Source organism: Patella vulgata, chromosome 2 (genome assembly GCF_932274485.2).
Source record: "Patella vulgata chromosome 2, xgPatVulg1.2, whole genome shotgun sequence".
NCBI lineage: Eukaryota > Metazoa > Mollusca > Gastropoda > Patellidae > Patella > Patella vulgata.
In genome coordinates, this window is record NC_065880.2 from 36,554,802 (window position 1) to 36,569,314 (window position 14,513).

Sequence of the window (14,513 nt, forward strand, 5' to 3'; positions counted from 1 at the left end):
TCGAAAGGAACCCAGAATTTATCCCCAAAATGAGTGTTGTTCACAAGCAAATAGCTCTAAATATAATGGAGTCAGGTTCATAAATAAATGTTTCCTTCCCCTTTATTTTACTGTAAACCTAAGTGCTACCATGACTTCCTGAGCAACCTGCAGAGATAACGAAGAAGAATTGCCCCCCCCCCCCCCCCAAAAAAAAAAAAAATCAAAAAAATCTCAGTTGCTGAAAAAGCGATGTGAGCAATGTCAGACCGAGGACTCCATCTGCTAGTGTCAGTGGTGGAGCCCTCTGACACCCGATGTCCTGGACATAAGGCCCCTTTAATCCATACGGTGGGCCCGTGTTGCAGTTGACATCCGAGCATTCGGTGTAATCCGGCGATGCCGAGTCGTACTTTCGACTGGTATCCGTGTTTCTTTTATTTAGTGGGGAAATGTGTATCAGGAAAACGCATTAAAATCATCTTTAGCGGCAATATTTTGGTTGCAACTTGTGCTACTAGGAGGTGGGATAGGGGGCCTGTTGATGCCACAAAATTCACATAGACGGTTGACGTACGTAATTGTAGTTAGCTGTATAATATTTCCATGGATACATCACATCATGATCACATGGAATAGTCTGATTTCTTGATTGAATCCCGTGTTATCGTAGTTCTTATAGTGTTCGGCGTTCGTCAAATAATCGACTCCGGTCCGTTACTATGTCGTACGTTGCGGCCTGCGCGAAAATTTGACGTAGTTACATTCTGTGGAATAATACTGCTTTCGTTCTAGTCACTTGTGTTAGGCCCCAACATGCTGAAGGCCCCATGGTACCCACCATGGTTAATCCGGCGCTGCAAACCGGGGTGACATTCTGTCACCTAGTTGTGTTTAACTTTTTAAAAGTTACATCACTGTATAATGGAATGGGGTTTAGGTCTGATCAACACAATACTTAGGTCGTTTTGAAACATGGTATTTTGTCTACAGAGGTTACAATGCTGGAGCGAAGGAGGTTTCCCCGGACATTCAAATTCTGACTGACAAAGGATTATTTTACGTACCGACCGTACACACCAACATGGACACGGATGGATCTCTGGTTTTCGTCCCATCTGAACGACTAAGCCCATATTTCTGTATATTGCGATATAATTAACCTAAGTTGTGACGTAGAAAAATATTTCGTTATTTCCACAGGTTCCTTTAAAAAAAAGTGTATAACCGTCCTGAACGCAATTTTTTTATGATTCAGGCCACTGTTGTTGTTCTTAGCGTTTAACGTCCGCTTCCACCGAAGGTGATATCGCAGACAAGTTCATTTTAATGATCTTAGCGCACGCGCAGGGGTCTTTCCTGTGGGAGGAAACCGGAGTACCCGGAGTAAACCCACGAGGTTGAGAAGGCGCCCCTATCTCCAAGCCACATACGCTCACACCTGGGATCGAAACCACAGCCGCAAGCCAGAGGTGACCGGCCAACTAGAGGTCGAAGCGTGGCACTCTAGACCACCAGGCCATCCCAACCCCCCATTCAGGCCACTGCAAGTATGGATTATATATAGTAGAACTAGAAGCAGGTGGTTAAAGGGAGACAACTACATTTTGTTAAAAATAACCGCCAGACGGCGACAAAAACACAAAGCGGTACTGAAATCGACACATTTCAACTAAATTTACTTTTTAATTTAAAAGTTCATCTGTAATTTTGGGAAGAATTGCAAAATATGTCGAACAATAGCGGAAAAGCGTCCCTCAGTATTGGTAAAGATAAAAAGGATAAAGATGTGAACGAAGACGAAAACAAGAAGCGAAGTTCGCCGGCTGAAGACAACAATGACGGTGCCGATGGAAGAAGAACCAGCAGAAGAAAGCGAGCTAAGGTATTTTATTTTGTCCGCTAAACAGTATTGATCAAAGGCTTTTGACATAAGTTTTCAATAATTTTACACTGTCGGCATTGTTAGGACAGCGCCATTGATTGAATATTATGGCAAAACAATCAATCAGGGGGGATAACTAGGATAAAGAAACGGATTAGGACCAGGCTCATTTCTTGATTTTTATTTTTTTTAAATATTCTTATGATCTTTATAATGACAGCCCAAAATGTCACTATTGTCTGATACAAATATTGAAGGGAACTTGAATATTACAATATTGTGACAAAAAAAAAAAAAAGACCCATTCACTATTCAGATAAATCTGATGTTTTTATCTACCGGTATGTTTGGAGGTTATAATCCGCAAGAGGCTCTTGTAATATTGTAATATTCAAGTTCCCTTCAATGACAGAGGTACACCAGACGAATGACAAAGAATGACAGAGTTTCACCACACCAATGACAGAGGTTCACCAGACGAATGACAAACAGAATGACAGATGTTCACCACACGAATGACAAACAGAATGATAGGTTCACCAGACGAGTGACGAATTGAATAGCAGAGGTTCAGTTCACCAGACGAATGACGAACTGAATAACAGAGGTTCACCACACGAATGACATAGGTTCACCACATGAATGACAAACAAAATGACAGAGGTTTCCCAGACAAATGACAAAGAGAGTGACAGAGAATGTTCACCACACGAATGACAAATAGACATAGGTTCACCAGACGAATGACAAACATAACGACAGAGGTTCACCACACCAATGACAAACAGAATGACAGAGGTGCACCAGATGAATGACAAACAGAATGACAGCGGTCCAGCAGACGAATGACAAACATAATGACAGATGTACACCAGACGAATGACAAAGTTTCACCACACCAATGACAGAGGTTCACCCGACGAATGACAAACAAAATGACAGAGGTTCACCACACGAATGACAAACAAAATGACAGGTCCACCAGACGAATGACATAGAATGACAGAGGTACACCAGCCGGATGACAAACAGAATGGCAGAGTTTCACAACTCGAATGACAAACATGACAGAGGTTCACGAGACGAATGCCAAACAGAATGACAGAGATTCACGAGACAAATGCCAAACAGAATGACAGAGTTTCACCACACCAATGACAAACAGAATGGCAGGATTACCAGACGAATGAAGAACTCAATGACACAGGTTCACCAGACGAATGACAAAGTGAATGACAGAGGTTCACCACACGAGGTTTCCCAGACGAATGACAAAGCGAGTGACAGAGGATGTTCACCAGATGAATGACAAAGTGAGTGACAGAGAATGTTCACCAGACGAATGACAAACAGAATGACAGAGAATGTTCACCAGACGAATGACAAAAAGAATGGCAGAGTTTCACCACACGAATGACGAACAGAATGACACAGGTTCACAAGACGAGTGACAGAGTATGACACTGTTTCGCCAGCCTAATGATAGAGTCCATAGACGTAGCAGCAGAACCCCCCACCCCGCATCCTCAGATCCGGTGAACCGTCCATTTTTGGGCAATGTATTTCCGTTCTTCCGGCACAAACATTAGAAAATGAGATCATATATCATATAATTGACAAATGAAATTCGCTCGCGGTTTACTTTTTGAATACTACAATACGTAATATAAGTGGAGCTTTGTGCAAAACTCCTTTTAGTTTCAGATTGATTCATTCTAAAATTTTGGAAGACAAAGGAAATTTTCCGGCAACCAGACGACTGACAAAGTGGATGATAGAACATCGCCAGACGAATGACAAAGTGAATGACAGAAATCACCAGGCGAATGGCAGAGAATGACACAGATTCACCGGACGAATGACAAACTGAATGACATAATCCACACAAAGATTTAGAGAATGACAGATGTTCACGTGACAAATGACCAAGTGATTGACAAATCCCCAGGCGAATGGCACAGATTCACCGGACGAATGACAAAGTGAATGACGAGTCACCAGACGAATGACAGATCCATTTTTAGTATGAGAAGAGGTCTGATATTAGCTACGATAACGTAGGTAAAAACGTTGAGAAATACTGATGGTCCAAGGTTGAGAGATGAGGTTTCTTATCTAGTGTGATACAAGCTTTTCCCTGATAGTTTCATCCAATTGAAATAAAATATTAATTACCCCCAAAAATACAAATTAAGTCGATAGTTATTAAACTCAATACTGTACATGTAGTTGAATTATATTGGCCTAAAGGGAGCAGTTATTGCTTAGAAATTCCTTGTCATTCGTCATTCGCTTGTCATTCGTCATGCAAATTAGGGAGACCTAATTGTTATATATATATGTTAAAATTATCTAACACTCATAATTCACAATGCTTCATTTAGAATTTTGCAATACATATCAAAGTTCAAAATGACATATTATATCGTTCTGGTATAAGTTTATTTTTATTAAATTGATTAATTTAGGTTGACAGTGGTGCCAATCCAAATGCTTCAGAAGATGAGAATTCTGATGAAGATAAAACAGAGAAGAAAGAAAAAGATGTAGGGAAAGAGAAGGAAAGGATAAAAGAAGAGAAACCAAGTAAAGGAGAAGGTGAAAATGAACAGGGAGAACATGAAGATAGTGAAAATGATGACCCTACAGGTATGAATTAGATTATTATGTTCTAAACAGATACGTAAACTTTTCATTAAGTACAACTATACATTTTGGTAAACTAAACTGTAATTACTACATTGTACTTACCAATATCCTTTGTTGTTATTATCATGTTTTAAATCTATTGGTGATCCATTGTTTAAAGGACTTGAAGGTGCTGCTTTCCAGAGTCGTCTGCCTCTAGATAAAATGACATCACAAGAAGCAGCATGTTTTCCTGATATAATACAAGGTCCTCCACAAGCTCAAAAAGTTTTCCTTTATATAAGAAATAGAATAGTAAGTAAACAAAATGGATGAAACAAAGAAGAGAAATTATTATGTTAATACTTGTAAAATTTAATGTCTCTTATATGAAACAAAATGCTGTAGGAAATGAATGCAACCTTTGTCATTATCATTCTATCTTTACAAGCTTTAGTTAGTTTTTTTATCCCATGCCGAATGAAGGATTACATGTCATTTTGGTCCCGCGTCATTTCGGACTTACGTCATTTCGGACTTACGTCATTTCGGACTTACGTCATTTCGGACTCCAAAAAATATGTCCTCGACATTTCGGACTCGGGTAGGTGACGTTTCGGACTTGGGTAGATGACGTTTCGGACTCGGGTAGGTGACGTTTCGAACTCAGGTATAGAACATAGAATTATAGAACACTGACGTCAATTTACTTTATAAAGTATTTTATTTATTAATTAACAGCGATTTATAACAATGGGCATATTTATTTGATGAAATAATAGCCTCAGTCGGGTATTCATTTATTGTATAAAACATACATTTAAATTCATACATTAACATAGCATACAGCGATTTATATCAACGAGCATATTTATTTGATGAAATAATAATAGCTTCAGTCGGGTATTCATTTATTTTATAAAACATACATTTATTTTATTTATTTTATAAAACATACATTTATTTTTTCAGTTTTCCAATTATTTTAATTATTTTTTCACTTTTCTTTATTGGGCAGGTGGGCCGTAGAAATGGCTGTTTGGGTTTTTTTAATAGCCTACTCGTACTAATATCTTGATGGTTATATCCATCCCATAGTTGAAATAGTCGGCCCTCTATATGCCGATACCGGCTTCTCCGGTGCCGTCACATCAAGCTCTCCGACATCATGGTAATGTTGAAGGGTATCTTTTCTGCCTCTGAAAATAACTCACAATTAAGTAAATAAAATGACACCGGGCCCCTGGCGTTGACTCAATCAACAAAAGAAAGGTAGCGGTGTTTTTATTTCTCAATCGTTTCTTAACGGCTTTAATCTAAACTTACTCAGATTAAATACAACAATCGCCAATCAATTAAATAGAGATTAAATAATCTCGGCTTGGTTTCACTATATTATCATATACCTGACAATAGATAATGCACAGTTGTATATCTGTTTGATTTGTATATAAACTTTTGGGGAAAAAATTAGCAAAATAGCTACATATAAAAATCTATAAACAAATATAAAATGTATTATATGTTTGTCCATGCATATTGTGTATATTTGTAAATAAATAAAGCTATTAAAAAAAATAAATAAATACAGTATTTGCCGATCAAGTAATATTGGTTTTACTTCAAGTGCGTAAGGTCTGTATGGGATAAATAAAACACAACTAACAATGTTTATATTCTTTATTATAGTGAATGGTCTGTCTTCGGCCCCATCTAAAACGAAAGAATAAACAGTAATTACAAATACATACATATAATTTTTCAGCTTTTATTGAGTCCGTTATTGAGTCCGAAACGTCGTCAGTACGAGTCCGAAAAGTCGCCAAGTAAGTCCGAAAGGTCATCAAACTGAGTCCGAAACAACGTTTGTGTTGAGTCCGAACTGACGCGGGACCGAAATGACGTGCTACCGAATGAAGCTAGGGAGGGATAATGAAATGGGGTCCGCCCGTCTATCCTGATTTAGTATCCGGAGCATATCTCAGAAACCGTTCAAGATATCTTTTTGAAACATCAGCTTATTACAGTAGTTGTGCCTTTTGCTAATTTTGAATTTCTCAGATTTAATCATTTTTGTGTTTCCATGGAAACAAATTCTCTGTTGAATGATTTTTGAATTTTTACTACACATTTGACTTAGTTTTTGCTATATAATTATTATACTAGAGCATATCTCAGAAACTGTTCAAGATACCTTTATAACACTTTCACATTCATCTACCTATTATTTAATTTCTGATGACCATCCTACTGTCACGATTTCATTTCCGGAGCATATTTCATTATCTGTTCAAGAAATCTTTTTGAAACTTTGTACAAACATCAACCTATTATAATATTTTATTTTCTGATGTATAAGTTTATTGTTTAACATACAGCAGTTGATTGAGGTAGGCAAATGTTGTTGTGCAAACATAACAGGGAGTAGCGACCCTGCTTTGCCCAGCTACTGTGATCAGAGTATGATAATCTTCTGACTAGTCCCATTGATATTTCATGAAGTTGTTATTCCTTATGCCTTCCAAACAAGTGCAAGGGTGCTGTCTAGTCATCTTGTTAGTATTTTATATAGCTTGTTATGAAATTTTATGTGTTTACTTTTCTTTCTTTTTAGCTTCAATGTTGGTTAGAAAATTGTAAAGTTCAAGCTACATTTGAAAGTGTTTTACCTCAGATAGAGACTCCATATAATAGTAAGAGTACATCTAATGCTTTATTATATCAGTATGATTCTTTCTCTTTGTAGATGCCAACATTGAAATGTGGCCATATATTGTTGTCACATCTGTCCATCTGTCAGTGTTTTTGAACACTCTACAATCTACAAACATCGCGTTGTTAAGCAGATTAGAAGAAGAAGGAAGTCTATTGAAAGTTTTGGACCTAGTAAACTGTAGAATCTTGCGAATGTTATAGTGACAATAGTTACCCTCCAACCGGCTTTAAATTGATATGCATTTTTCAGATTAGTGAATCGAGGAAGGCTATTGTATTTCAATATATTTAGTTAACTACTTCTAGACTTATGATCCTTGTTCTCTTTGTAGAATCTTGTGAACACGAGTGACAAAAGTTTTGTTACCTGGTAACCTATATTTTTTAAATTAAATTAGATTATTATTATGCGACACCAACAAACTATTGCTTTCAGTTCAGATCTCATTGTATTATACAGAGACATCTTTAGAATAAAGACAAAAAAATGTTATACTATTTCTGTGTGCTTATTTCAGCTATGCTGAAAATATATTGTTTTCTGCTGTTTTCATTTTACAGGTGACGGACCATTAGTTATGAGAATACATGCATATTTGGAAAGATATGGTTATATAAATTTTGGTGTGTTTAAAAGATTGAAACCATTACCTAGTAAGTACGAATAGATCAGGTTTCTTCTTCAAGCATCGGGTGTTCATACATGTACTTTAGACTCGAGGAGAATTTCTTTAACAATTTATAAGATCCAGATGACCATGGATCTACCTTTGGAGTTAGTCTTAATCTTTATAAAAATGCCACCTTGTTGGACTCTAAATCTGAATGTAAAGTGGATAAATTTAGTATCCTCTAATTTCATTTACAGAGTATATGAATTACATATTTTTTATCTTTAACAGCGAAGAAACATGGGCGTGTAATTATCATAGGAGCTGGTATTGCTGGACTAGGGGCAGCTAAACAACTATTAGCCTTTGGATTAGATGTTGTAGTTTTAGAGGCTAGAGTGAGTCAACTATTCTATTTAGTTTTTTTTAAAAAAAAAACCTAACATTTTTATCTGGTGCTCACTGTACTTTCTCCGATTTTTGGGTATTTATTTTCAAATCTTTCTGTATTTTTGATATAGATAGTAGCACTATCTGTGGCTGTGGTTGCCTCATGTTAAGATAGTACAGCAATGACCCCCAACCTTTTTCTGTTAAACTAAACACTATCTCTAACTCCTTGATTAGAATTACTGGTAAATATTTGTTTGCAACATGTCTTTTGTCTTTATTTATTTTGTATTTGATTTAACTGACTTCTGCTTCATTGCAGGAAAGGGTAGGAGGTAGAATAGTAACATTTAGAAAAGGAAATTATGTGGCAGATTTAGGTGCAATGGTTGTCACTGGTTTAGGTGAGAATTTTTATTTTTCAATTCTTTTATCTGAATATTTAAATTATGAATCGATTGTCAGAATGTTTGTTAGAGTAACTGACTGTTATTATATTTTAGGAGGAAATCCCGTGACTATTTTGAGTAAACAAGTTAATATGGAACTACACAAAATAAAACAGAAATGTCCTCTTTATGAAAGCAATGGAGCCACAGTAAGTTTTATGTTTCTTGATATTTGTTTAAATGAAGATACTAGTCCTCATAGATGATAAACCGTGTCACCTTGAAGTGACGAATTTTGTTATTGCAGCTTCAGTCCCTAAACTGGTAGATGGATTTAATTACTCAACCCTATGATTCTTAAAAATGGACAAATTTAGACAAATTCTTTTCCGAAACAACTTTTGCAGGAATGTCTCTGTTTTGTTGTCATAAAAGTAGGATGTTGAAAGTTAACTTCCATTTGATTTCATTGTTTTGTAGTACCATTTCATTTAAATTTTTTTAACAAAATTGGTCAGATGTAGACAAATTATTACTTATGGCTAGATGTTTATAAATATTTCTTTAAAGGTACCAAAAGAGAAAGATGAAATGGTAGAAAGAGAATTTAACCGTTTACTAGAGACAACATCATATCTCTCACATCAAATGGACTTTAATTATATTGATAGTAAACCAGCCGCTTTAGGTCAAGCATTAGAAGCTGTTATTAAGTTAGTCATTTTATATATTATAAAAAATTTGTATGCTATATTGTGTACATGTATTTGAAATTTTCTTAGTATATCTATGAAGTGATATAATTCTTCAATTGCGCAAAGTCATGCCCTCTTGTGTGTGGTGTGATATCTAACTATTAAAATGTGTAATTTGCCATTTGAATTTTGTTTATATTTAAATTTCAGATTACAAGAGAAACATGTAAAAGAAAAACAATGTGAACATCAACGCCATATCATAGAATTACAAGAAAAATTAAAGAAAAACCAGTCACAGGTAAATAGTGATTCAACCATTCTTAGTTCTTTGATTAATCTAAATGTAACATACATATTTTTCCTCCTGATGGGAACACTGTTATAACTGTTTGGTTGTCTTGAATATTTAAAATTACCAGTCAGTTTTCCATGTATTTTACATCTGTAATTTATTTATTTTAGCTTCTTCTTGTAAAAGATAAAGTAGAAGAAATAAATAAGCAATGGAAGGAAGCATCTGAAGTTAAACCACCAGGTGATATTACAGCAGAATTCCTTATTAAAAGTAAATTACGAGATCTTAATGCAGCATGTAAGGTTAGTTGTGTATTTATACTGAACAAGTTCTTTGCCTTATGACTGCTATGAAGAAAAAATCTATGCTTTATGCGAAGATCCCAACATTATCTTTATTTCTTCTTCTTCTTCTTCTTCTTCTTCAATCCTATTATAGATTTCATATTGCCGCAAATTCTGTAGATTCAGTAAATTATTAATGTTGTGAAATAAATTTTAGGAATATGATCAAATGGTAGCTCAGCAGAAAGAAATAGAGGACAAATTACAAGAATTAGAAACTAATCCTCCAAGGTAATCCTTCAATAATCTTAATTTTATAATTTCTTGCACTTTCCCTAACATTCTATAATTTTAAAGAAATGTTTCTGTTATTTCAAAGAAAAAATGTTTCCATATATATTTTGAGAAGTTGTTTGATTGATTTTGAAACTATTGTCTTGTTTATATTATCAGTGATGTATACTTGTCTTCTCGTGACCGCCAGATTCTAGATTGGCATTTTGCTAATTTAGAGTTTGCCAATGCAACACCACTCACAGCTCTTTCTTTAAAACATTGGGACCAGGATGATGATTTTGAATTTTCTGGAAGTCATTTAACAGGTATGTAAATCAAATTTCAATGGAAAGAAAAGGCAGTGTCTGGGTCAGATAGAGGGGTAGATGGAAAGTTTGCCAAATATTTAGTAATTAATGTCCTCAAAGTATACTTCTTGTTCATTTGAATAGATTAAGCTATTACAGATATATTTAATTTGAATATATTCTATCTTACAGTGCGTAATGGATATTCTTGTGTACCAGTGGCTTTATCTGAAGGTTTAGATATTAAATTAAACACGGCCGTTAGACAACTTAGACACACTGCTAATGGTAAGATTTTAATTTAAAATTTAATATAAATTAATCAGATTGATCTAAAAAAACAATGCAGCATCTGTTTTATTTTATTTGACTGTTAATTTATCAAAATTTTCACTTTCAGTCATTTTTGATAATACAATAAAACTTTGCACATTAATTTGATAGTTCATGTTTTTAATTTATGATAGGGTTTCACAATTCACATGTCTATACCAATTTGTTTCATGGTGTATACAAAATAATTATCCCTGTATGTGGATATGCTATTGAAATGCTGTTGTGAACTATTCTAAATGTATCATTATATCTTAGGTTGATATTAATTTATTGTATTTGTAAATTTCTAGGTGTTGAAGTAATCACAACTAATGCTAAGAATAAAAGTAATCAACAGACGTATAAAGCAGATGCAGTATTGTGTACATTACCATTGGGTGTTTTAAAAGAATGTTTGAAAGGATCTGGTCCAAATAGTGTGCAATTCATTCCACCATTACCAGACTGGAAAACAGCAGCTATACATAGACTAGGTTTTGGAAATCTGAATAAGGTATAACTTGTTTTTAAAATTAATCTTTTATAGAGGACCGTAATGAAATGAAAGGAAATGACGTTTACCGTCCTACTTTTCTGCACAACTGGGCTAATGAAGACGAGCATATGCATGTAGTATGCTATAAGGAAAATTTTGCTTGGACAACAGCTACAGTCTACTCTTATTTCAAATTCCAACTGTCAAGGGTTCTTTTATGTGCACTCCAAGTTTTTTGTCCCAGGCTCTCCTTCTTATATCACTGACAAGGATGAAACCTGCCAGAATATCCTGATGAACTTTCTCGGCCAACATTGGGATCGCACATGGGACCTCCAGGTTAGTTAGTCAACTTCTTACTCATTGAGCCACTGTGGCTACAGAGCTGAACAATAGGGCAGTGTCATGAAACTACTATTGGCTTTTGAAAAGGTGAAATCAGTGTGATTCTGAGGACTTTCTGTATTATGTATAAATAAGAAAAATGATACTGAATAGAAATAGCTATGAAATGATCAGTGTGATGATTGCTTGAATATTTGCTAAGGACTAGATTAGGTATTGATTTTCAAAGCCTGAATAGTGCTAGATATTTTACCTGAATGCTGTAATATATTTAAGTTGAATTTTTTATTTTTTTATTTAGGTTGTTCTATGCTTTGATAGAATATTTTGGGATCCTAATTCCAATTTATTTGGTCATGTTGGCAGTACAACAGCTAGTCGAGGTGAATTGTTTTTATTCTGGAATCTGTATAAAGCCCCTGTATTATTGGCGCTAGTTGCTGGAGAAGCTGCTGCTATCATGGAGAATGTTAGTGATGATGTTATCGTTGGCAGGTCTATAGCGGTTTTGAAGGGTATATTTGGAAATAATGCAGTACCACAGGTGAAATTATGTTAATTTTATCAAATATTCTGTTTTGATTTGGGTACATAGCCTACAACTGATATGCTTTATACAAGGCTCATATTTTCTGAATTTTAACTGGTAATTCATACTCGATTAATTTTTAAAAATTGTATAATAAATAGAAAAAGAGTCACATTTTCTTACCATTAACAAATATACTTCAAATAACACACTTTTATGGAATATCAAATATTCTTATTTATCTGTGGTAAACAAAATATATGGTAGATTGAAATACGTGATAAATTGAAATAAGAACATTTTAAAGTGAATGGTAGATTTGTATATGCCTATGACTTCATATTGTTATTATCATTCAATTAGTTTGATTTGATTTCATCCCTTTAATATTTCTGTAAACTAACAATGTTTATTTCAGACTGTGCTAACAAAAAGCTTTATTGTCATATCAATGTTAGTGTGATTTTGTAAATGCACAATCTCTATTGATTTCATGGAAGACATTATTCTATGCTTCAGCCCTCAAGGAATATGTACTGAACTTATTCAAAAAGAATTATCAGTTACTGTATGGCTCAGTTGTAAAGCAGATGTATATTATATTTCAGCCTAAAGAGACACTTGTAACAAGATGGAGGGCTGACCCCTGGTCAAGAGGTTCTTATTCTTTTGTTGCTTCTGGATCATCAGGTAACTATATTCTCAACCGCTGACATCATGGCCTAGAAATTCATTATGGAAATCATGTTTCATTTCTTTAGTACTATGTAGTGTAGCTAATCAACAGCAACAGGGCTGAACATCAAAATTTCTGATTGTACAGTGGGATTAATAATCTGTCTTGGTCATATGCAGTGGTAATGTAATCTGAAATGCGAAATCCATGAGTGGCGAATAGCCGTCCCAGATTTCTCAGATAAAGCGACTAGTTTCGTTCAGTTCAAACTTATCAGGTTAAGTGAGATTGTGCGGATGTTCCGTTTATATAGTTTTTGAGGACTGGAGCACAAAATAGTTCTCGGATGGACCAGCGCAGTGCTGTATGACCGGAGCAACTGCTTCCGTTTAATTTTGAACAGAGAGACGGCTGAAATGCTCAAAATTCTTGGGTATTGCTATTTTAACTATGCGATATGTTCTATCAAGCAGTGATTCCAGAGGGTCAGAATCTAGTTTGAAACAGATAGTTACAAGAATGTGATGTATTGGTGATGATGTAATGTGACCAAATAACACATGTATGGACAAATACAGTAGTGGCAGATTAAGTTTTTCTACTACATATTTTTTCTATGAATGGATCATTATTTTTTTGTTTTGTAGGAAATGATTATGATTTGTTATCAACACCTGTAGCACCTCAACAAGGAGCTCCACCACGACTTTTCTTTGCTGGTGAACATACAATTCGCAATTATCCAGCTACTGTACATGGTGCTTTTCTTAGTGGATTAAGGGAAGCCGGGAGAATTGCTGATCAATTTTTAGGAGCACCATATGCCATGCCGACAAGACCACCCACATCAAATCAAGTCAGTTGAAAACTATCCTGTAATTAATATACTTTCAATTTAATAAAGTCCAAGAATCGGGAAAGAGTGTTACGGAGGGAGAATCTTTCAGAATATGGACCTGTGATTCATTGATATGGATGTGATTGGTCAGGTGGTTTTGACAGCCATGACTACCAGTACCATATAAAGTTTCTGTCATCATTGTACATTTATGTGTAAATTTCATACACCCAATATTTCAACTTTAAGTCTACTTTGATGCTTATGAATGTTTCTAGTGCTATATTTGTAGAATTTAATCAATGTCATATCGACTATCATTATATAATATGTCTGAAAATTTCAATGAATTTTAATCAAACATTCTCAGGCATATGATATTGTCCTGTAGTTACCGGTACTATATTTCTGTATCATCTTTTCAAATCTAATTGATGAAATTTATTTGCTTGCTAGCTGCTTTTTTTAGATTATGAAATGTTCAAATATTTATTTTCATACTTTGTACATATCTCAAATCTGTATTATTCATTTTCCTCATGATTATGTCATGTGATTTCATTGATTATTTTTTTACAAAAATAAAATAATTTTTGGTAAATGAAAGTTTAAAAGGATTTACACTATATCAAATTATATATGTTTCATACAAAGAAAGACTCTTTTGAATTCAATCCTCAGCAGGAATAATTCGTTAGTTTAAGGAGGCAAGTCTCTAACTCAGTATCATGCACAGTCTTTTCGACATGGCAAACATGACTTATTGGTCAATTTAAACCAACATTGTTATCTTACCATGAAAAGATGGATTACTGATATTCAATATTTAAGTGAAATGAAATGAAATGGGGTTTAA

General features: G+C 34.7%; 1 protein-coding gene across 1 annotated transcript; it reads left to right on the forward strand.

Moving 5' to 3' along the window:
• The first annotated feature begins 1,612 nt into the window (after positions 1 to 1,612).
• Positions 1,613 to 14,225, forward strand: LOC126810979 (lysine-specific histone demethylase 1A). Its single transcript, XM_050536436.2, has 18 exons — positions 1,613 to 1,864; positions 4,333 to 4,513; positions 4,674 to 4,807; positions 7,107 to 7,185; positions 7,769 to 7,861; positions 8,110 to 8,216; positions 8,531 to 8,612; positions 8,712 to 8,806; positions 9,168 to 9,310; positions 9,503 to 9,593; positions 9,758 to 9,892; positions 10,092 to 10,165; positions 10,328 to 10,476; positions 10,651 to 10,746; positions 11,085 to 11,287; positions 11,916 to 12,158; positions 12,752 to 12,833; positions 13,467 to 14,225. Exons 1-18 carry the CDS (start codon positions 1,709 to 1,711, stop codon positions 13,682 to 13,684), a joined length of 2,361 nt encoding a protein of 786 aa, XP_050392393.1. The 5' UTR covers positions 1,613 to 1,708; the 3' UTR covers positions 13,685 to 14,225.
• The last annotated feature ends 288 nt before the right edge of the window (positions 14,226 to 14,513 follow it).

What these genes read in the sequence shown, in the direction of transcription:
- LOC126810979 (XM_050536436.2), top strand. Translation starts at nt 1,709, where the DNA reads ATGTCGAACAATAGCGGAAAAGCGTCCCTCAGTATTGGTAAAGATAAA. An exon ending in ATGAAAGCAATGGAGCCACA is followed by an intron (nt 8,807 to 9,167) that starts GTAAGTTTTATG and finishes ATTTCTTTAAAG; the next exon opens with GTACCAAAAGAGAAAGATGA. An exon ending in TTCTGGAAGTCATTTAACAG is followed by an intron (nt 10,477 to 10,650) that starts GTATGTAAATCA and finishes TCTATCTTACAG; the next exon opens with TGCGTAATGGATATTCTTGT.